The 21,239-nt window shown below is 36.1% G+C and overlaps 5 protein-coding genes across 5 annotated transcripts; 3 read left to right on the top strand and 2 right to left on the bottom strand.

Moving 5' to 3' along the window:
• Positions 1–15,750: 15,750 nt before the first annotated feature.
• Positions 15,751–16,197, top strand: N7443_006791 (uncharacterized protein; the record flags this gene model as incomplete). The annotated part of the gene is made up of 3 exons (XM_056886847.1): positions 15,751–15,789; positions 15,950–15,969; positions 16,020–16,197. 3 exons carry the CDS (start codon positions 15,751–15,753, stop codon positions 16,195–16,197), a joined length of 237 nt encoding a protein of 78 aa, XP_056740496.1.
• On the bottom strand, positions 16,172–17,382 carry N7443_006790 (S-methyl-5-thioribose-1-phosphate isomerase; the record flags this gene model as incomplete). The annotated part of the gene is made up of 2 exons (XM_056886846.1): positions 16,172–16,805; positions 16,859–17,382. The coding sequence occupies 2 exons, from the start codon at positions 17,380–17,382 to the stop codon at positions 16,172–16,174; spliced, it is 1,158 nt and encodes a 385-aa protein (XP_056740495.1).
• A 596-nt stretch (positions 17,383–17,978) lies between these two features.
• N7443_006789 (U4/U6-U5 snRNP complex subunit LSM6) lies at positions 17,979–18,322 on the bottom strand (the record flags this gene model as incomplete). Its single annotated transcript, XM_056886845.1, has 3 exons — positions 17,979–18,010; positions 18,053–18,166; positions 18,217–18,322. 3 exons carry the CDS (start codon positions 18,320–18,322, stop codon positions 17,979–17,981), a joined length of 252 nt encoding a protein of 83 aa, XP_056740494.1.
• A 301-nt stretch (positions 18,323–18,623) lies between these two features.
• On the top strand, positions 18,624–19,832 carry N7443_006788 (small ubiquitin-related modifier domain-containing protein; the record flags this gene model as incomplete). The annotated part of the gene is made up of 1 exon (XM_056886844.1): positions 18,624–19,832. The coding sequence occupies one exon, from the start codon at positions 18,624–18,626 to the stop codon at positions 19,830–19,832; it is 1,209 nt and encodes a 402-aa protein (XP_056740493.1).
• A 522-nt stretch (positions 19,833–20,354) lies between these two features.
• Positions 20,355–20,858, top strand: N7443_006787 (RNA methylation protein TRM112; the record flags this gene model as incomplete). Its single annotated transcript, XM_056886843.1, has 3 exons — positions 20,355–20,540; positions 20,597–20,786; positions 20,854–20,858. 3 exons carry the CDS (start codon positions 20,355–20,357, stop codon positions 20,856–20,858), a joined length of 381 nt encoding a protein of 126 aa, XP_056740492.1.
• Positions 20,859–21,239: the final 381 nt, after the last annotated feature.

Raw genomic sequence — 21,239 nt, 5'->3', positions numbered from 1 at the left:
GGATATTATAATTAATAATATACTTACCATTAAAATAGGATTCTTAACCTAGAAGCGTTAAGAGTGGCTTATTAATCTTAATATTATATTTAAAGTTACTCTAAGGTAGTATAATATAAATATATATAAGAAATATAAATCTTAGTGCTTTATAATTTATCTTATAAAGTAAAATAGGCTAAGTTTATTAATTAATAAACCTTAGAATAAAAATAAAAATATACTAAATTATAGGCTACTTTTAAAAATAGACTTTAACCTTAATCTAAAACTTTACTAGCCTCTAGGCTAATATTTATAACTAAATAAAAAAAGTATTCTAACTCCCCTACCAAGACCCTTAGGAATTCTACTTCAATTTATATAGTAAAGAATAATATCTTAATTATAAATTAAAATAAAGTTATATCTTTAACTTTTTTATGAAATTATAAATCTAAGAGCTCTTACCTAGCGACTTCTAATATCCTATAACTAACTTATTGTTGAAATTTGGACTAATGCTACATCAGGTGAAGGTATCCTCTTATTCAACATAAGAAGAAGAAGAAGAGGAAGAAGAAAAGAAATGCGAACATGATTTACCCCTCCAAACCGCTTACCCCTCTTTACCCCACCAGATCGATGACATATCCCTCATCACGCCATCAGTTCTATCACATTTCCTTCCCTGATTCTATTCTGTTTATCTGATATAAAGCATGTGACTTTGACCACTTTCTGTCTATAAATACGCGCGAGACACTAAGTAGAAATGACAGACCTTTCACTCTCTTCAAATATTCTACTATCCCTTTCTATCTGCTTAGAAAGACCTTCTTCTTAGTCCTTTGTTTGAGGATTGTGGATTGTGCTCATTTAGAGTGCATAAGCCCTTTGCACTCTATCTTATTCTTTTTCTATCTTTATCCGATCAAGCCTTCCTTGGTCGGGTAGTCAACGGTCCGTGGTGGGGAAGCATCTACAAAAGCGTACCCCGCGCCACGAAAAGCTTCGTGGTATCCGCCTCCCTACACGGCCGACACTTATTATAATAATCCACCCTATATTAGAGATAATCTTTGTTAAATAAAAATCTAATAAATTATCTATAAAATATTACTAAAAATAATAAAACCTTTTAATATTATATTTATAATAGCTTAGATTACCTTAAACTTAATTATGCTTATTAAGCCTAAATCTAAGCTAATATCCCTAAGTCAAGACTATATTACACTTTTATACCTTAATTATTATCTAAAATAAGTAGTCTTTGGCATAATTATAGATATATAAGGAAGAATATAGTCCTTTATGTATCGCTGTATTATAATCTAAGTATTAAATAAAACTTTATTATTCTTTAATTTCTTATATTTTAAGAGCTTTCTATTAATCTTTCGCTAAAGTATTACTAATAGTAATATTATATATTAATATTTAAATTAAAAATACCTTAATAATTTACCTAAAATTATTATAATTGAGTCTATATCTTTATAATAGTTAAAATACTAAAAGAAATCTAGAAACCTAATAATATTTATAAAATACCCTTAAAATATCTCTAACTACTTATTAAACTCTATAAATTTTAAGATATTTTCTTTTTAGAGTAATTTAAAATTCTCCTTTCTTGAAAATTAATTAATTATATTATTAAGCTTAGACCTAGTAAATTACCTCTATATAAACCTATTTATTCTTTATTATAGATAGAGCTTTAAGCCTTATAAGAATATTAATTCTCTCTAGCTATAAAGGTTTTAGTTAAGAATTAATACCCTTTATCCCTTATTTTAAAGATCTTAGACTACCTAATAGGTATTAAATACTTTAATAAAATTAATATTTACGACGCCTAGTACTAAATATAGATAAAAAAGGAGATAAATAGAAGATCAGGTTTTATACCTATTATAGTTATTTTAAATATATAATTATACTTTTTAGCCTAACTAATTTACTTATTACTTTCTAAAACTATATCTATATAGCCTTACGCGGACTATTAGATATTTATTATATTATCTACCTTAGTAAAATATATATTTTATAGACTTCGCGAATAGCTCTAATTTATTAAATGTTTAATATTTTTACTAAATTATAGGAGTTATACTACTTATATTTAATAAATTAGAGCTATTCGCGAAGTTTATAAAATACATATTTTACTAAGAACGCGTTAAATTCCTTGGATATATTATTTTATAGGATAGTATTTTAATAGATTCTTAGTAGGTTTTTATTATTAATTTATAGTTACTCTTATAGTAAGTTACTATAATATTTAAGTATTCATTAGCTTTTATAACTTTTATAGATATTTTATCTAGAATTTCGAAATAATATTACTATTTGAGTTTTATATATAAAAGACCTAATTAGTCTTAAAACCTAATTTAAGGCTAGGGATAATAGAACTATCTAGAGGGAATATCTATTTTAATACCTATATTATAGAAAAGATCTTAAGGGAACTATTATAAAATTAGCTAAGCTACCTAGAATAATTTAAATTATAAATATAATATTCTCTAGTATTATTTGAATATAATATAATCCTTAGAGAGTATATGTATTTTTAAATTCAAAATAAGTATTAATTTATCATTAGAAATCTAGCGAAATTAGGGCGAAAACTGAGAGATATAGTAATAAAGAATTATAATTTAGATTAGGTTAGAATAAAAGAATAGAGTATTAATATAGATAATTTAGTTATATTTCGAGGTTATTTATATATCCTTATAGCGAAGAATTGATTTATAATAAATATTATTAAAACTTTAATATAATAACTCCTTAGCTAGATATTTTTTAAAACCGAACTATAAAGCTATTAAGATAGAAATTTCACGTGGTAAATCTTACTAAAGATATTGACGAATATATATTATACTAAAGAGCGATATCTCTAAGGCGCTAACCTTATAATAAGCTTAAAAATCTACTAATTCTTTACTAAATTAATAATAGACTTTATTATAGGACTTCCTAGAATAATTTTTAAATTAAGAAGAGTTAATATAGTCTTGGATAGATTTATAAAATATTATCTTTTTTTCTCTATTTTAAAGATAATAAATATCATAGAACTCGTAGAATTATTCTATAATTCAGTTAAACTAAAATATAGGCCTCTAAAGGGTATTATTATATCGGATTAAGGACTAATATTTATTAGTAAATTCTAATTAAAACTCTCTTTTATCTCTTATAGTAAACTCTCATTATTAATAATATTTGAACCCTAAACTAATAGGTAAAAAGAATATATAAACTAAATCCTTAAGTATTACTTTTAATATTTTATTAATATAGCCTAAATTATATAGCTATTATTATTATATATTACTAAATTTATATATGTCGGCCACGGAGGGAGGCGGATACCACGAAGCTTTTCGTGGCGCGGGGTACGCTTTTGTAGATGCTTCCCCACCACGGACCGTTGACTACCCGACCAAGGAAGGCTTAATCGGATAAAGATGGAAAAGAATAATAAGAATAAGATAGAGTGCAAAGGGCTTATGCACTCTAAATGAGTACAATCCACAATCCTCAAACAAAGGACTAAGCAGAAGGTCTTTCTAAGCAGATAGAAAGGGATAGTAGAATATTTGAAGAGAGTGAAAGGTCTGTTATTTCTACTTGGTGTCTCGCGCGTATTTATAGACAAAAAGTGGTCAAAGTCACATACTTTATATCAGATAAACAGAATAGAATTAGGGAAGGAAATGTGATAGAACTGATGGCGTAATGAGGGATATGTTATCGATCTGGTGGGGTAAAGAGGGGTAAGCGGTTTGGAGGGGTAAATCATGTTCGTATCTCTTTCTTTTCTTCTTCTTCTTCTTCTTATGTTGAATAAGAGGATACCTTCACCTAATATAGCATTGGTCCAAATTCCAATAACTAAGGGTTGCTTTTACCCTTTTATATACACGATAAGTAAGAAAGGAACTTAGGTAGTTTCTAGAGAGAGTGAAAAGTCTGATTCTTCTACCTAGTAATCTATTATGTATTTATAGACAAATATACCTCGGTATTATATACTTCGGACCAAAGGAAATACCTTAAATAGAAGTGATAGAACTGAATAGAAGTATATAGACTATAGATAATGATATTAGACGATAATATTATATATAAGGCATAGTAAACGCAGATTAAGCGGGGTAGAAGCAAATAGAATAGCATAGAAAAGAGTCAAGAATCTAGGCGGTATTAACTACCTATACGCACCCCCTAGCGCGAGTGCTATTTACCCCTAAGGGAAGGGTTATTCACCCCCTAGGAGACTGGTCCCCCCTACTCTTCTAGGGCTAAGGTCTATTTTGGTTACATAACCACCAACCATCTTCCTTACGCTAGGATATATAATAAATATCTAACTAGGGCTTAGGGTTCCCTAGCCTAAACCTAGTTTGTCCTCTTTTATATTAAATAATAAGAGGATAGATCCACTTATAAATATTGGTCGATATTCTAATAAATACTATATAAGGTGAAGCTATCCTCTTATTTAATAAAAGAAGAAGAAGAAGAAGAAGAAAGAAAGAGATATAGATATGATTTGCCCCTCCAAACCGCTTACCCCTTTTACCCCACCAGATCGATAATATATCCCTTATCACACTATCAGTTCTATTATATTTCCTTCCCTAATTCTATCCTATTTATTTAATATAAAGTATATGACTTTAAGCACTTTCTATCTATAAATACGCGTGAGATATTAAGTAAAAATAATAGACCTTTCACTGTCTTTAAATATTCTACTATCCTTCCTTCTTCTAGTCCTTTAAGGATTATGGATCGCACTCATTTAGTATATATAGGCCCTTTATATTCTATCTTATTCTTTCTATCTTTATCTAATTAAGCCTTCCTTAGCCGGATAGCCTACGGTCTATGGTAGGGAAGTATTAGTAAAAGCGTACCCCGCGCCACGAAAAGTTTCGTGGTATCCGCCTCCCTACTATACCGATAGGAGCAAATCTTAGAGTTCTAACTCTAAGAAATAGCTATAAGATAAATAGGATACCTTTACCTAATATAGCATTAGTCCAAATTCTAACACCTTTCGATAGAGTTATTTAGATACCAGACTCGCGCTCTTAAAGCTAATTTTTAGGAGGAATAAATATTCACTCCTTCCGAGCGCCTTATCCGCGTTTATTAGTCGTTTTATCTAACCAAAAAACCCTTTTCTAGTCCTCTAGTATAAAGTGGCGATAGGTTAAAGCCCAAATAAAATGTTTCGTAGCGTAAATAGGTATAAGGTAAGATCGGTTTATCTTTCGCCACTTCCGGAGGCCTATATTATGCGTTAAACGCTAGATTGACATCGCTTTAACCTTATAATTAACCTTAGTAAGCAGATCCTCGCGGGTAATATTAGGACGGTTTTAAATAGTATTATATATACGGTCTCGGTCCTCCGTAGTAAGCTTACGAGGTACGCTAGAGCGAAGTAGGGAAACACCCTTTAAACGCTTTAGATCTTGCCGGAGGGTATAGTGGATAGTGGATAGAGGAATATTAGGGAACGCATTCTTCTGGATACGTTTTACACCCTATTTTACTAATCTTTTTAATTTATATATATACTCGCGTATATATAGTTTAAGCTCAGGACCGCGAGGCATGGTTTAGAGGATTATAGGAAGAGGATTATAGGCAAACAATAATAGGGGTTATAGGTGGATATAATAGGTAGGCGGTGTATTAAGGGCGGTCAGGATACAATATAATAGGGTGCAAATACTAATAATACGCTACTATATATTAGTCGATATTCTAACAAAAGGAATATTACTATATATTAAAATATAATTAATTTATAAATTTAGGTAGTATAAAAAGTAATAATTATCTTATAATCTTAGGGACTATTATTACGCTAATGAATAGTAGATAGAAGAGGAGTATCTAGAATACTTAAAAGTGATATATAAGATTTTAGTAAAAAGATTATTATTAATACTTAGGCTAATAAAGAAATAAATACGCTTAGCTAAAATAGGAGATAAAAGAATATATATAATTAGAGGAATAAGAGGATATAGAGAAGTAAGAGGAATAGAAGGACTTAGATAAGTATAAGTAAGATATATATTATACTAATTTAGCTATAGTAGGCGATATAAGGCAAATAAGTAAGTTAGAAGTTATAAAGAAAAAGAAAATATTCTAAATAGTAAGCGAACGTAAATACCTAAGGATAGGCGAATAAGTAAGGAAGGCTAAAAATAAATAAGAAGAGAGAGTTAGGATTAGAGAGAGTAGAAAAGAAAAAGAAGAGGCGAACTTTCGTATAATTTTATATCTAAGAATAATAAACATATATAATAAAGTACTTCTCTTAATTAGGCCTTTCTAATTCACTTCTAATCCTATATAAACGTATAACTTTATTAATCCCACTAATCTTATTATTAGAATTTAGACTAACACTATATAAGGTGAATTTATTCTCTTATTTTAATAATAAGAGGAGTTATTAAATAAAGAAAGTTATTAAGCTAAACCCTCTTTTTATTTAATATTAAAGAAATATTTTTACCTATCTTTACCTCGCGAAATATATAAGTTATTGGCTTAGTTTTTTATTATTAATAATAGTCTAGTCTATTCTTTTTATTATTAATTTAATACTATCCTTTTATCCTAAGTATAAGACTAACTATTTTCTATCTATAAATATATATAAGATAATAAGTAGAAATAATAGACCTTTTACTCTCTTTAAATATTCTACTATTCCTTTCTATTTACTTAGAAAGACTTTGTTCTTAGTCCTTTATTTGAGGATTATAGACTATACTTATTTAGAGTATATAAGCCCTTTACACTATCTTATTCTTTCTACCTTTATTTAATTAAGCCCGTCCTTAGTGAGATAATCCTACGGTCTATAGTGGGGAAGCTTTTATTATTATAGCGCGGGGTACGATTTTACAAAGCTATTATGGTATCCGCCTACCCTCTACCGGCCGACACTTATTAATCTTATTATTAATCCTATAGATATAATCTATAATAAACAGCTCTAATTAGTCGAGCTTAATTATTAATAGGTTATATACTACCCTAGATCACTAAGGTATTATGAGCTAACCCGAACTTTTTAAGGGTTTATATCGGCGCCTATATTTACCTATATATATTTGTTATTAACGCGTCTATCCGCGTGTATGCCTTTGTTTATATACGCGCCCGAATATTATTATAGTATTATTTTATTATATATATATAGATTTAGTGACGTTCGAGGATGAACGCTCCTATATCTTACTAACTTCCTTTATTATTATTATTAATTAATAAGGGCGATAATACTATAAAGCCGTTTATAGCGTTAACTAAGCTTTGCGTATACCTTTAATGCCTTATACCGCTTTATCTAATTAGTCAATCTAAATTAGATAAAGGAAAACTTATAGGATAGGTTATAAGCCGATATAGCCCAAATAAGAATAATTCACGCTTTAACTTATAGAGGAATAATCACACTAAATAAGGGCCTTTACCCTTTATATATAAGATAAGTAAGAAAGGAAGTTAGGCAGTTTCTAATAAGAGTGAAAGGTCTAATTCTTTTACCTAGTAATTTATCGCGTATTTATAGACAAATATACCTCAGTATTATATACTTCGGATTAAAGGAAATAATACCTTAAATAGAAGTAATAGAACTAGATAGAAGTATATAAACTATAGATAATAAGGATAAATACAGATTAGGTAGGGTAGAAGCAGATAGAATATCATAGAAAAGAGTTAAGAATCTAGGCGGTATTAACTATCTATACGCACCCCCTAGCGTAAGTGCCTTTTACCCCTAAGGGAAGGGCTATCGACCCCTAAAGAGAGTGATCCCCCCTACTCTTCTAGGGCTAAGGTCTATTTTAGTTATATAACTATTAACTATCTTCCTCGCACTAAGATATATAATAAATATCTAATTAGGGTTTAGGGTTCTAGTGATTCTCCTCTTATATTAAATAAGAGGATAGATCTACCTATATATATATTAGTCTATATTCTAACAGATTAATAATAAAATAAAGTATAGGGTATTCTTAGGTATATAGAAAGTAAAATAATAAAAATAAAGCGTTTCCTCTACCTTTATCCTATATTCTTAGGCGTCTATTATAACTCTATAGTCAAATCCTACTTAAAGTATATAAATACCTAATTACTACTATTAATTAATTAGTATATAGAGGTATTTCTTAATAATCTAAAAAGACTATAACTAGAATAAACATAATTAATATTATTTAATTTTAGATAAATTAGCCGAATCATACACGATAAGACATAGATTTTATATAAATCTAGGTCCAGATAGGTTATTTATTGCTTTTAATGTAGCCTAGGTTACTTTTACTTTTCTATAAAATTTAAATAGTCTATATTTATTCTAGTAAATATCTCTTCTCCTAATATTCTATACTTATTTTATATTAAGAAGTCTACAGAATAATCTATAAGTATTTTAAAAGATTAAATAGTCTAATAAAATATAGTAGAAAGTAAGATAGTTTTATCTATAAATAAAACTACACCTTGGCTTATAAATTAATTTAGTAAAGATTTAGGGATTAGAGATTATTTTTAAAGAAGACCTAATTTCAGTCTATATTTCTAGATTGTTAATTTTAAGTCTTAACTTAGGTCCATAAAAATAAACCTTAATCTATATATTTTTATTATTACTATTACTTTGTATTACGCGGTAGGATAAGTATTAAATACTTAACTCTTTCTTAATAGTTTTTTGGCTATATATATACTACTTAGGCCTTAATTCTAGTGAATATCTATAGGACTTAATATATATAGACTATAGGGTTTAATTATACTTTATTCTCTATTTAGGATTTATTAGCTAAAAGATATTAAAATTTTATCTTTAAGCTCTTTATTATAATAACTATTAGAATTATAGTTAAGAAGTTACGCTTATTTAGCTATATAGTATTAGCTTTTTTAAAAAGAATTTAGAGAAAAATATCGTATAATTTAATTAGTATATAGAATAAAATAATAAATTATTAAGACTTAAGTACGTAGCTATTATATAACTTTAAGCGCTTAGGCTTTCTACTCAATATACGTTATTGGGTATTAGGTAAAGGGAGGCTAGTATTATTAGTATCTTTATTATATATTATAGCTATTATTCGCGATATTTCTATAAGCTAGACTATATTACCCTAAAGATATACTATAGCCCTTCTTAGTATACTTAGTAAAGTTCTTAAATTAATAATTACTATAATAATTAGCTACTATACCTTATTAAGGTATACTAGCTGCTACTAAAGATATAGTGATATAGTAAAAGTGTTAACACCCCCTTTAGCCCCACTTAATGCACCGCCTTCTACCATACTCACCGCCTATAGAAACACGCTAGATCTAGTATCTATACTAATAGCGTCAACTAGCGTGCTTTGCCTTATATCTACCCTAAATACCCCTTTTTTGCATAAGACCAAAGCACCACGTTCAGAGTTTACCCCCTACCTTACTCGAATGTATCTACGAGCTATCCTAGGTTGCTAGGTAGGGATATAAGCGCTATCCCTAGGTCTCCTTTTCTAGTATTCGCTATACGGTTAAGAAGGACCGTGAACGTCTAAATAGTGTCTTTTAGCCTCGCTCTGGCCGCCCATAATGATCAGTCGCGTCTTTTTGCTGTAATTAAAGATAATCCGAAGATTAAGCGGGTTGATCTACTAGCTAAGGTTTCGAATAAGGCTTATTTGTCTCTCTATAAAGGCTCTAACTATCTTCTAACTTATTAGTGAAATACGACTTAATTCGACGGCTCTTAAATAATAATAATATACGGAAGTAGCAATATTATCTTATAGGATTTTTAGGCTTTTTTAGGCTTAGTTAACCCTCCTAAATAAGTAAGTATTAACTAATTATATAGTGTTAATTAGGTTTATTAGGGCTTAGCTTATAATATATTAATTCAGTTCTTAAATTAATTATTATTTAGTAGGTCTATAGATAATTAGTGTCCTAAAGATTTTAAGTAAGTTTTACTAAGTCCTTATTTTACCCTTACCTTCTCTTATTCAACATAAGAAGAAGAAGAAGAAGAAGAAGAAAAGAAAGAGATATAAATTTAATTTACCCCTCTAAACTACTTACCCCTCTTTACCCTACTAGATTAATAATATATCCCTTATCACGCTATTAGTTCTATCACATTTCCTTCCCTAATTCTATTCTATTTATCTAATATAAAGTATATAACTTTGACCACTTTCTATCTACAAATATACGCGAGATACTAAATTGAAATGACAGACCTTTCACTCTCTTCAAATATTCTACTATCCCTTTCTATCTGCTTAGAAAGACCTTCTTCTTAGTCCTTTGTTTGAGGATTGTGGATTGTACTCATTTAGAGTGCATAAGCCCTTTGCACTCTATCTTATTCTCTTTCTATCTTTATCCGATCAAGCCTTCCTTGGTCGGGTAGTCAACGGTCCGTGGTGGGGAAGCATCTACAAAAGCGTACCCCGCGCCACGAAAAGCTTCGTGGTATCCGCCTCCCTGCACGGCCGACACTATATTACTAAAATTCTAAATAAAAACTATAACCCTATCCCTATAGATAAAAATTAATTAGTAAGTAGTCACTAGAGTTAACTAATTTTAGGTCTAAAAGCTCTTGAAAACTTTAGTTTCTTTTACATTTTAATATTATATTTGTAATGTAGTGGTGAAAGCGGTGACACAGTATATAGTGTGCCTAAGGTGTCTTCCATGCCTTGATCTATCTGCATTCTTCTCTCCTACATAGATACGCACACGGGAGGACGACTATTCGATATATGACTGCACCTTTCGGCTTCTTTACTTTATAATTCAGCTTCAAGGATAAAGCGATATCCACCTACAGAGCGTGTCCACTACGCCTTCTAGAGTCCTTAAAAGTGTGTGTGTGTCTGTGTGTTGCTGGTGCCCAGTCTGCATTGCCAGACAGCCATTGAGCCATCCCCTTTTCAATAATTAATTTCTTAACTAAAAGGGTATAATTATTAAGATATTATTTTATAGCTACAATTACTTCTACTTAGGTACTTCTATAAATATATATATTATATTTAGTAATATATCGTATATCATTTAGGTCTCTAAAATATTATATAAAGTATCTAAGAAATTAGGCCTCTAACTAATTATATTAGATATAATAACTTCTAACCGTCTATAATACTAGATTTCTAAGTTATATTACTAAATTTTAGCGACCTAATAAGCTAAGCGCTTACTATAACGTAACTCCTAGCAAGCCCGCCATCCTAGAAGCCTACCACTCCCAAAAATTATAGTAAGTAAAATAATTTCTAGTCCTATATCTTAATAACCCTTTCGTATTTAAACTTCAAATTTTGGCTATAGCTACTGGCCTAGGTTTTAAATAAGCTCTATTAATATCGTAGAAATTCCTTAGTTCATATATCGCTTTACTAAAAAGTTCACTAAAAATATTATAAAATTAATATCCTATCCTATCTCGTAAGGCAATTAACTTTATAATATCAAATACTATATATATTAGTTATACTATATCTTACTTACTAAGAAGGCACCTTAAATTTCTTAGTAGTAGTGAGATACAGAGTTAACAATTATTATATTTACTATAGTCGTTTAGGGGTGGCGGGCTTACTAGGAAATACGTTAGATTATAGTTATTCAGAAGTATTAATATCTTATATAATCTTTAATAGTTATTTTAGTACTATTCTTAAAATAATAGTCCTATATATATCGTTTTACCTCCACAATCTTATCTAGTAGTATGTCCTTAACTGGCCGACCTACTACGGTCGGCCGGGAACGGAAGTATTACTATTAGATATGCCTTCTTTCATATAAAATGATCACCTAAAGCGAATATTTAATCGAGATCGCTTACGTATGCGATATTAAAGAATCTTTAAGTCTTTCCTAATCATTTCTAGTCGCTAGTTATTCAAATAAAAAAGTATATACCTGGGAACTAGCGATATAAGGAAGTTACGCACTAAAAGTGACCGATACCTCGATAAATCGCTAACTAGGGCTATAAACGGCAGAGATTAGTAAGAGATGTCGGCCGCGAAGGGAGGCGGATACCACGAAGCTTTTCGTGGCGCGGAGTACGCTTTTGTAGATGCTTCCCCACCACGGACCGTAGAACTATCCAACCAAGGATAGGCTTGATTGGATAAAGGCAAAAAGAAGAAAAATAACATAGAGTGCAAAAGGCTTATATACTCCAAATGAGCACAATCCACAATCCTTAAACAAAGGACTAAGAAGAAGGTCTTTCTAAGCAGATAGAAAGGGACAGTAGAATATTTGAAGAGAGTGAAAGGTCTGTCTTTTTTACTTAATTGAATCAATGACAAAAAGAACAGACTAGAACATTGTCAATGATAAAATAACTGAGTCGATGACTTATATATTTGGCGGGGTAAAGAGCGGTAAAACTACTTCTTTGAAGTAAAGGAGGCTATAACGAACTCACCTGTCCTATTAAATTTATTTAAAATTATAATAAGCCTTTTTAGACTAAACATAACTCGTTAGAGTAAGCTATTAGTATAGTTTTGCTCTAAGTAAATATAACTTATTATTCTTACTCTATAGCTTTTAATAGAAAAAAGTTATAAAATATAGAGCTGAATTACCCAATTTATAAGAAAAAATGACTAGCTATTAAAGAAGCTCTATATATATTGCTAAGTAAGTGTACGAAAGGATAGAAAGATGCCCGGGGGGCAGTGCCGTATAGCAACAAAAGTAGGGTAATGTGACCGTTCGTATCCCCATACAAGGCCGTGTTATCACATTATAATTTAGTAGCTAAAGATACTCAAATTTTATCTTTAAACTCTTTAAACTCTTTAATACTCTTTTAAGGATAGAGGTTCTAAATATAAATTAAGATAATACTTCTATTTAGCTATCTTGATAAGCTCTCTATGATATACATTTTTCTAATACAGTGTTCAATTATAAAGACAAGTAGTACTAAGCTTTGAGTATTATTCTATATAATACCTATTAGTCTTAAGTTGCTTTGTAAAGCCCTGGAGATTTAAATACTTCAGGACGCTAATAAGGAAATCATTTCTTCATACGTAGTGTTAGAACTATTCGGTATTATATATTTATTTAAATAATGTTTTAAGTTTAAGGTTATATAATTTAGTTCTGTATTGGTGCTTTTCCGTAATTTAAAACATTGCAAGATATTATTATTCCTTAGTATAGCTAAAATTGTATTACAGTTAGCTACTAAAGTTAGAGATATTTGTCTTGTTCTGATATATTTGATTAGAGAAGCGAAATAGTTAAGCTTATTAAAAACTATCCTTCGTTAGGTAAAACGCACCACACATTAAATAACTAGGCTTATATTTATTCATTAATTCCTCACTATCCTGACTCCTTTTAAATTAGCTTACAAAGGGCAATATGATAAGGGAGTATTTTTAATAAATTATAATAGAAATTGCAGAATTTAAGAAAGACCTAAATATTTTTGAATGTTTTTAAGACAAGAGCTAATATACTTTGGATCTAGTAAAATATCTAACTAAGCTTCTAATAATAAAACGTAAGAGCTTCATCTAATTCTAATAGAAAATATATTTCATAATTGTTTAAATACCTCTAGAATAGCTACTATGAGATCTAAGACATAGTCTTCTTTTCCTTACTTTCTTAAGTCCAGATCTAATAATATAAAATTTATATATTAATCTTACTATTATAGATTAATTAAGGTTAAGGTTGAAGATATAAAATATCTCCTTCTTCTATACAAAATGGTCCGATACTCTTATAGTGCTCTTATGGGGTTAGATATAATTATTAGGAAGATTGCTATTTAACTTTTTCCTTCGTTCTATAAGCCTAGTTTATTAAAGGGGGTAAACTAACCCATACAGAGATAGAATTCCCTTCTTAAGTTCAATAATATGATTAGTAAACTTTTATACTAATAGGATCTTTAATACCAATCCGTTCTAAAATAAAATGGGAAGAAACGGGGTCGTGACAATTGATAGAGAGGCGGGAAAGACAGGGAAATACGTCATTCAGTTCATTATTTTCATTTCAAATGGAATGCTTATTAAGCGAGACGGATATTAACATATGGTATAACAAGGAGCAAAAAAGCCTAATGAGAAACCAGCGCGTCTTAACATGAATATGTAGTATAGTTCTAAGTTATCCCGACTGCATTGTGGGAGTTATGGTTCTCTGCTGGTAAGTTGGCCTTACGAATGATAAGCCTATGAAGGAAAATATAAAAATTACAATTGTCATTAATATAATCATAATAATCATAATAGAAACTGTGATTACGCTGCGCTTTACGCCGGCGGCGAAGCTCAGGTCAGCGTATAGTCTGCGAGATCGCCGACCTAATACAACAGCTTAGAGACTTAGGCTGCCATATCCGCATTCGCTGAGTACCAGGACCTGAGGGAGTGCCAGGGAACGAGCGTGACGATGGGCTCGTGAACTCCGGTGCAAACTCCACGGCCACACCTCGCTTAAATGTGGCGGTAGCCCTCGTCTCCTGCTGTCGCATTACTCTCCGCGAACACGCGCACAATCGTTGGAAGCAGCAATGGGCGACTAACGTATATAGACCCTACACATGTCCCCTGTTCCCCGAACCCTTGGGAACTAGGATACGTAGTATGTGCTACTAACCTGCCCCCGTTTCGCAAAATTACGGCGTCGGACTCTCAGCCTATCGAGGGAGAAAAATTGGAAAGACTGGCTTACGAAGCCAGACGTAGCAATCAAAGCGGCCACATTCGTGTTAATGACAAACCTACTCGGCCAGTTCCGAGCTCTGCCGGTCACTTTCTAGGCTACCCGCGTAGGTGGTCTGTGATCGACGGCAGTGTCATGCCCTATATGCGCTTGCGCTTACCCGGCTGCCCTACAGAGGTCTGCAGCAAAATCGGTCTTACGGCTGACAGATGCGTGAATGAAATGACAATTACGTTGCGCTTGCGCGAAGTCATCTTGACGTTTCAAGAGCTGATCAGGTTTATGCAGACTAAAAATCCTAGGATCTAGGTTGATGCAGCGTAGGGCACTGGCGAACTTTTGACAATATCCAAGTAGTATGCGAGGGCGAACATTTAGGAATCACTGTGATCTAAGCTACTAAAACCAGCAAAAATAGGAGGTCCAATTAGCGGACGGAGACTTTGACATCATTAAATTAATCCGGAAAAGCTTCGATTCAAAGCTGGGATAATAAAAAGTGAAATTAAGTTAATAATTGATTAAGAAGGCTCAATTTGATAATCACTGGGCGGCTGGCCTAATGGTAAGGCGCTTGATTTCGGCGAGGGTATATCCCAAGGCATTCTCAAGAAATTGCAGGTTCGATCCCTGCGTCGCTCATTCATTTTTGTGTTTCGTTTTTTGTACCTCAACTCCAACCCCATCCCTTCGTCTTCCTGCATTATACAATTATGATAATTCTGGTTCTTCTTAGAAGAACATTTGTCCACAGTCGCGTCGCTCATATCCTAATGTAATCTGATTCGGAAGAACAATAAAAGAGAAAACGAGCAGTAGCCAATGCTTAGGTAGTGCGGAAAGCGGGGCTATTTCACACTTCACATTTGTCGGAGCTCTCGCGGTTCAGCATTCATCACCGCTGCAGACCTCTCGCCACGATATCATACCGACAATATGCCAGCAAACGGCCCCGACGAGTTTGATATCGCCAAGGTAAGTTGAAGAACCTTCACTGTGCCTTCCTCTCTTCCCTTCTACTTGGCCGTTCCACTTCCTGCACCAGGGCCGTCCCGGGCGCGGAGGTGCCCGTATTGCGAACCTGCCATCCTGAGGGCGTAGGAATTATTACACAGAAGCTAACTACATATGACAGACATTGGCAGACATTGCAAAGTATATCACATAAAACATAAAGACTAGTTCGCAATCTGACATCATAACAGGGGGGAGACCACGGCGTCAGCCCTAGAGAACCATCTCAACGCTCTGGAGGGCAAAGTTGACGAGCTACTCGCATTCTTCGAGGGTCAATCATCTGCTCAGGGGGGTGTTCAAACTCGGAATAAAGAACAGAGCACAGAGCGGGGAGTCAACCTCAAACCGGAGGAGCGGAAACCTTGAATAGGCCGTCCATATCAAACTGGCCGTCGGGGCCCTTCTCAACCACTCCAACCTCTGTAATGACTCCATCGATCAGAGCCGAAGGAGTGATATCGAATGCCGGATTCCAGACATTGATCCCCGGTGCAGCGATGCGAACGGTGTCAAATACCACACCTCCGACGGTATCGGCGCCTTCTCGAGGGCCCTTGATGCTGGTGACCTCGGATGCTGCGCGCTGCTCAATGATGATGTCGTTTCCTGACTTTGTCGCCAAGTCGATGGTTGTGAGAGGAGCTGCGACAAGGAACTTGACTCCGTGGTGCTTTGCCAGCACCGCCAGTCCATATGTGCCAATTTTGTTGGCGGTGTCTCCATTGGCTGCCACCCTGTCCGCACCGACCACAATGGCACTCACGCCCGCACTTGGATCGGCAAGCAAGGCTGCCGCCATTGAATCCGTGATGAGAGTAGCGGGAATTTTATCATGAACCAGTTCAAAGGCAGTCAGACGAGAACCTTGATTGTAGGGCCGTGTTTCGGTGCAATAGGCATGTCGTAGAGTAGACTTTGATGCCAGTGATCGGACCACTCCCAAAGCTGTACCGTAACCAGAAGTCGCAAGAGAGCTACTTTCCGTTAGCCGGGCCCCCGAAACGAATCCTGACCACATGGAACTTACCCGGTGTTACAGTGTGTTAGGACGGCGACACTCGAGGCCCCGGGCCTTGCTGCATTGGCCATAATCCACTCTGCACCGTTGTGTCCAATCTTCTGGTTGTCATCCAAATCTTTCACCATCATCTCCTCGGCGGCCTGGATGAAAACCTTTACAATGTCATGTCCATTGGCACCCGGTTGATTCGCCCGAGTCTCGACGAGAGATCCTAGCTTGCGAGCCGCATCACTTAAGTTCACAGCGGTGGGTCTGCTTGTCAATAGATACTCCAGCTGCTTCACGATGTAGGCTCGCGTCTCTTCAGCTGCCTCGGGGGTCTTGCCATCAACTCCAAGTGATTGCAGCTCCGAAGCAAGCGCAAGCATTGCCACAATGGCAATGGCTGGTGCGCCCCGAACCTTCATGTCCTTGATAGCATGCCAGCCATCTTCTGCAGAGCGAATGGGAATATACTTCTCAACAAAAGGCAGTTGCAACTGATCCAGGATCTCTAAGTGACCCTGACTGTACTTGATTGCCTGCAACATCACGAAAAGTGGGAACTTGAAGGTGAGATGGAAGTGTAATCCATGGAGTGTCTTTTCTCTGGAAGAGCAGCCCCGCCATTATCAGGCTTACCTAACTCGCCCCTCCGAGTGGACCAGCAGGGTGTTTCTGTTGTCTGCTACGACCTACTATATATCGTCTATGGATCGATTCGGCGTCACGGAAATTCCCGTTTCTAGACTTGTGGTCATTAAATATCTGATATACTCTAGTCCCCCACCAATCTGAAGCCAGACGGAGGGGCTATTCCAGGCACAGGTAGGTATCGCGTTTTGTATGCCCAATATCCAATGACTCTACATCACATACCGCATAATCGACAAGATCGAGATATCACGGTCCATGATAGAAATAGAATCAAAGTGGCGAGGAGGCTTCCATAGAACGGTATATGCAGAAAATCCAAGTGCTTCCTTTTTTTTTTCACCTGTACCACACTCCTAGAACCGACGCCTAAGCCTTGGAATCACAATGAATCGAAGATGACGCTCGATCGAAAGGTAAGAGCAGGATAGTCCGGGTCATCATTCACAGCCCCTTCTTGCATGCGGGTCGAACGTGTGGAGATGCAATTGTATCAGCTTGCCGAGATGTAAAGCACTGAGTCTGCTGTGAGCATGTGGCACATGGGTTTAGAATTTAGCGACAAACCATTATTGCCTCGCACGAAGGCATCGCCATAGCTGCGTCGGAGTTTTCCATTCACAAACTCCTCGGTCTTCTCAAGGGCGATGTTCATGTAGCCATCAACTGACTGCAGCTCACCTGAAATGTCATAAGCAGGCCGGTCAGGAATTGGTTGGAAGAGGACGAACCTTTGTAAACCACGCCAGAATTCAGCTTTACAATCACCGGAGCACCAATGATCTCGCCGAGAAAGGCAGAAGGGTCTTTTCCTTCTGAGGATGAACCGTTCTCCATGTTGCTATTCGACCTCACAGGGCAAACCAAATGGAAATAATTTATGATTTCGACAGTTTCAGGAAAGTGAGTGACGGCAAAACCAGAGTATCAAGGTTGTACAAGAGGGTTGGGGGATGATTTGTCTGCGCGCTGAGCTCAATAAGAGCCCGTGGGCGGTGAAGGCGCATTTGGTGGGGCCGCAGACGCGACAGCTCCCTCTTTTCTTTTCTTGTCTTTCTCTCTCTTTAAGTTTGCAAACATTTCGCCTCTAATTTTCACGTCCCAGTCAATCAAGCCTGACGTTGCAATCGCTGTTACAATGCGGTCATTCTTCAAAAAGCCCGCATGGGCAGCCAATGCAGGGGATACGGGAGCGGAATTCTATCGACGGTCAGGACAAACATATGGCGACATTGTGGCCGCAAATCGAGAAGCGCATGAAAAGGCGAAGACTGAATCAGAAAAGCACGGGAATATTGAGGAAAACCTTCATGGGACTGGCGGCAGACATTCGAAGCGGCCTCGACTTGCAAACGAGTCGGAGAATACGGCGGCAGATGCTGCGGACACAATTCAATACACCCCAGAATCAGGGCCAGAAGAACCTCACCAGCCGCTTAATCTACCAGGAAATTGTCGAACTCAGCGAGGGGATTATTTTGAAACCGAAGACGAAACATTAAACACTACTTCCACCCATTGCCGCCATGGTCGCTCGGAGGACGATCTTTCCACTCTCCCCACCCCTCTTCCCGATAAAGCCGTGTCCCCTAAACCGCCTACTCACCTCCCATCCCAGAACATGGATTTTGAGTGCAATGATACCGCCCACAAGGACACTCCACGCCTGTTCAATGCAGCTGCAACTCCTCGGCCCGCACAGCCCTCGACCCCTCCTAGGGAAGACCCAATCGTTCAAATTCTCATTACCTCCCAAATGCCAAATACGAAGCCTTTGCTTGTTCATCGAAAAATGTCCCAAGGTCTTAGGGATGTTCGAATCGAATGGTGCAAGCGCCAAGAAATTACTAAAGAGATGCAGCCGTCTGTCCACCTCACATGGCGTGGTCGACGTCTGTTCGATGTCACGACCTGCAGAAGCTTAGGGATCAAAATGGAGAGTAAGCTGACACTCTCGGAGCTGGATGATGACCCAATCGCAGGCCCAAGAGAGTTGCGTATTCACATGGAAGCCGTGACCGATGACCCACTCCTTCTAAATCGACCAGGTCTCTCGCCAGACGAGGATGAAGCATCACATGCCCCTCCAAACCCTGAAGATGGCCTAACGGAGCCGATGAAGTTGACTCTCCGCAGTTCCGGACTGAGTGATGTCAGGATAAGAGCAAGACCAAAGACTCTGGTGTCTAAGCTTATCTCGGTATATCGCAACAGACAGAATATTCCCGCTGATCGAGATGTCTCGCTCCTATTTGATGGGGACCGAATGGATCCTGATACTCGTCTTCGTGACCATGACATTGCAGATCTAGATATGGTGGATGTACAGGTCAAACTCCGTGTTTAGGCGTGCCGGGCAGCGATTTTCTCGTAGATGTTCGCACTTAGCCCGATGATTCCCTATCCATATGAATGTTCGTGATTAATAAATCAATCTATAAACGTGAAGAGACATCGACATTTCCCCTAAACATAATACGAAACTGGTTGTCTACGAGGTCCCCCCCCCCCCCTTCCCCACCTTCACTTTTCCTCCCTGGCTTTTATCCACGTTTATACCTTTCTTATGCTGATAAAGGATTCAGTCATAGCAAAATGTCAAACATTAGTAATTCCTTTACTTAAGGAGGTGTATCGTTGTCTGGAGTGTAGTCTGTTGTCTTATCGATAAGATCGTCACATGACAGCGGGGGGCCAAGCAAGTGCTTTTTTTTCGCGTGGCATTGCATTTCTTCTGTTGCAGCTCAGATCTTCCAGCAGGCTACACTAAACCACCGATTACTGTTACAAAGTTCATGGGATACTCTATCAAATTCAATTTTTGCTACATCAAGCCATCCCACTGAGGACCAGAATCGCAAAGAAAAATATGAAGGTCATTACGGCCAATTTCGTGACCTGCTCGGTCAAAGAATGCAAGACATCTCCGAGCGCCTTCCCACTTCACTTCCATGATGCCGAGCTCGAAATGCAGGAGTTGGATTTCCAACCAGAGTTCATCCGCAATGTCCTTCCCCGCATCGACTGGGAAGCTCTTCGTGTCACTGCAAATGAGGTACCGTTCATCAGCAGGTAATATATACGGAAACCAAGCTGACTGGAAGAATATAGCTGGGATTCCCAAGTCTTCCGGAATCGAAACCAGAGGGTGAGGCACTCGATGATGAACAGACACTGAAGGATCTCCACCGACTATTATTGGAAACCCAGGTTATGGAAGGCAGGTTGATCTGTGGCAACTGCAGCCATGAATATGTGCTCAAGGAGGGAATTGCAAACTTCCTGCTTCCAAGTCATCTGGGTAGGCGACTCTCTGCAAATCCATCTCCCCCAGTTCATTTGTCCCGACTGACACTCCTTCCTTGCAGTTTGAGTACTTCCATACATGGGCAAATCCCGCACACTGATACCCCTCCCCCGGCCCACCCAACAAAAGCGAGAGGCCATCCCTCCCCTCAATCTTCCATCCGTGAAGATCAATCAACCTCTCAGGCTGTCTGATTACATGGCGAGGAATCAAGAAAGAAAGACCGACGTCGGTTCACAGAATACACGATTACTTGGACTATATAAAGGTCAAGGTTAAAGGTCCGTGGCCTTGTGGACCAACGCCGGCTTCTTGAAATCCTGGAATTTTGTATTGTACATGAGGGCTTTAGCGCTTCAAATCACGAGTTCCATTAATACAGGTCTTTATGCTCCCATCCCAAGAAACGCCCCACCCGATCAACGCCGCGCAGAGTAAGAAGAGACT

The sequence above is a fragment of the Penicillium atrosanguineum genome (assembly GCF_028827265.1).
Source record: "Penicillium atrosanguineum strain IBT 20685 chromosome Unknown utg000005l_segment0_segment0, whole genome shotgun sequence".
Classification (NCBI taxonomy): domain Eukaryota; kingdom Fungi; phylum Ascomycota; class Eurotiomycetes; order Eurotiales; family Aspergillaceae; genus Penicillium; species Penicillium atrosanguineum.
This window is presented reverse-complemented; position numbering and strand designations above follow the sequence as displayed.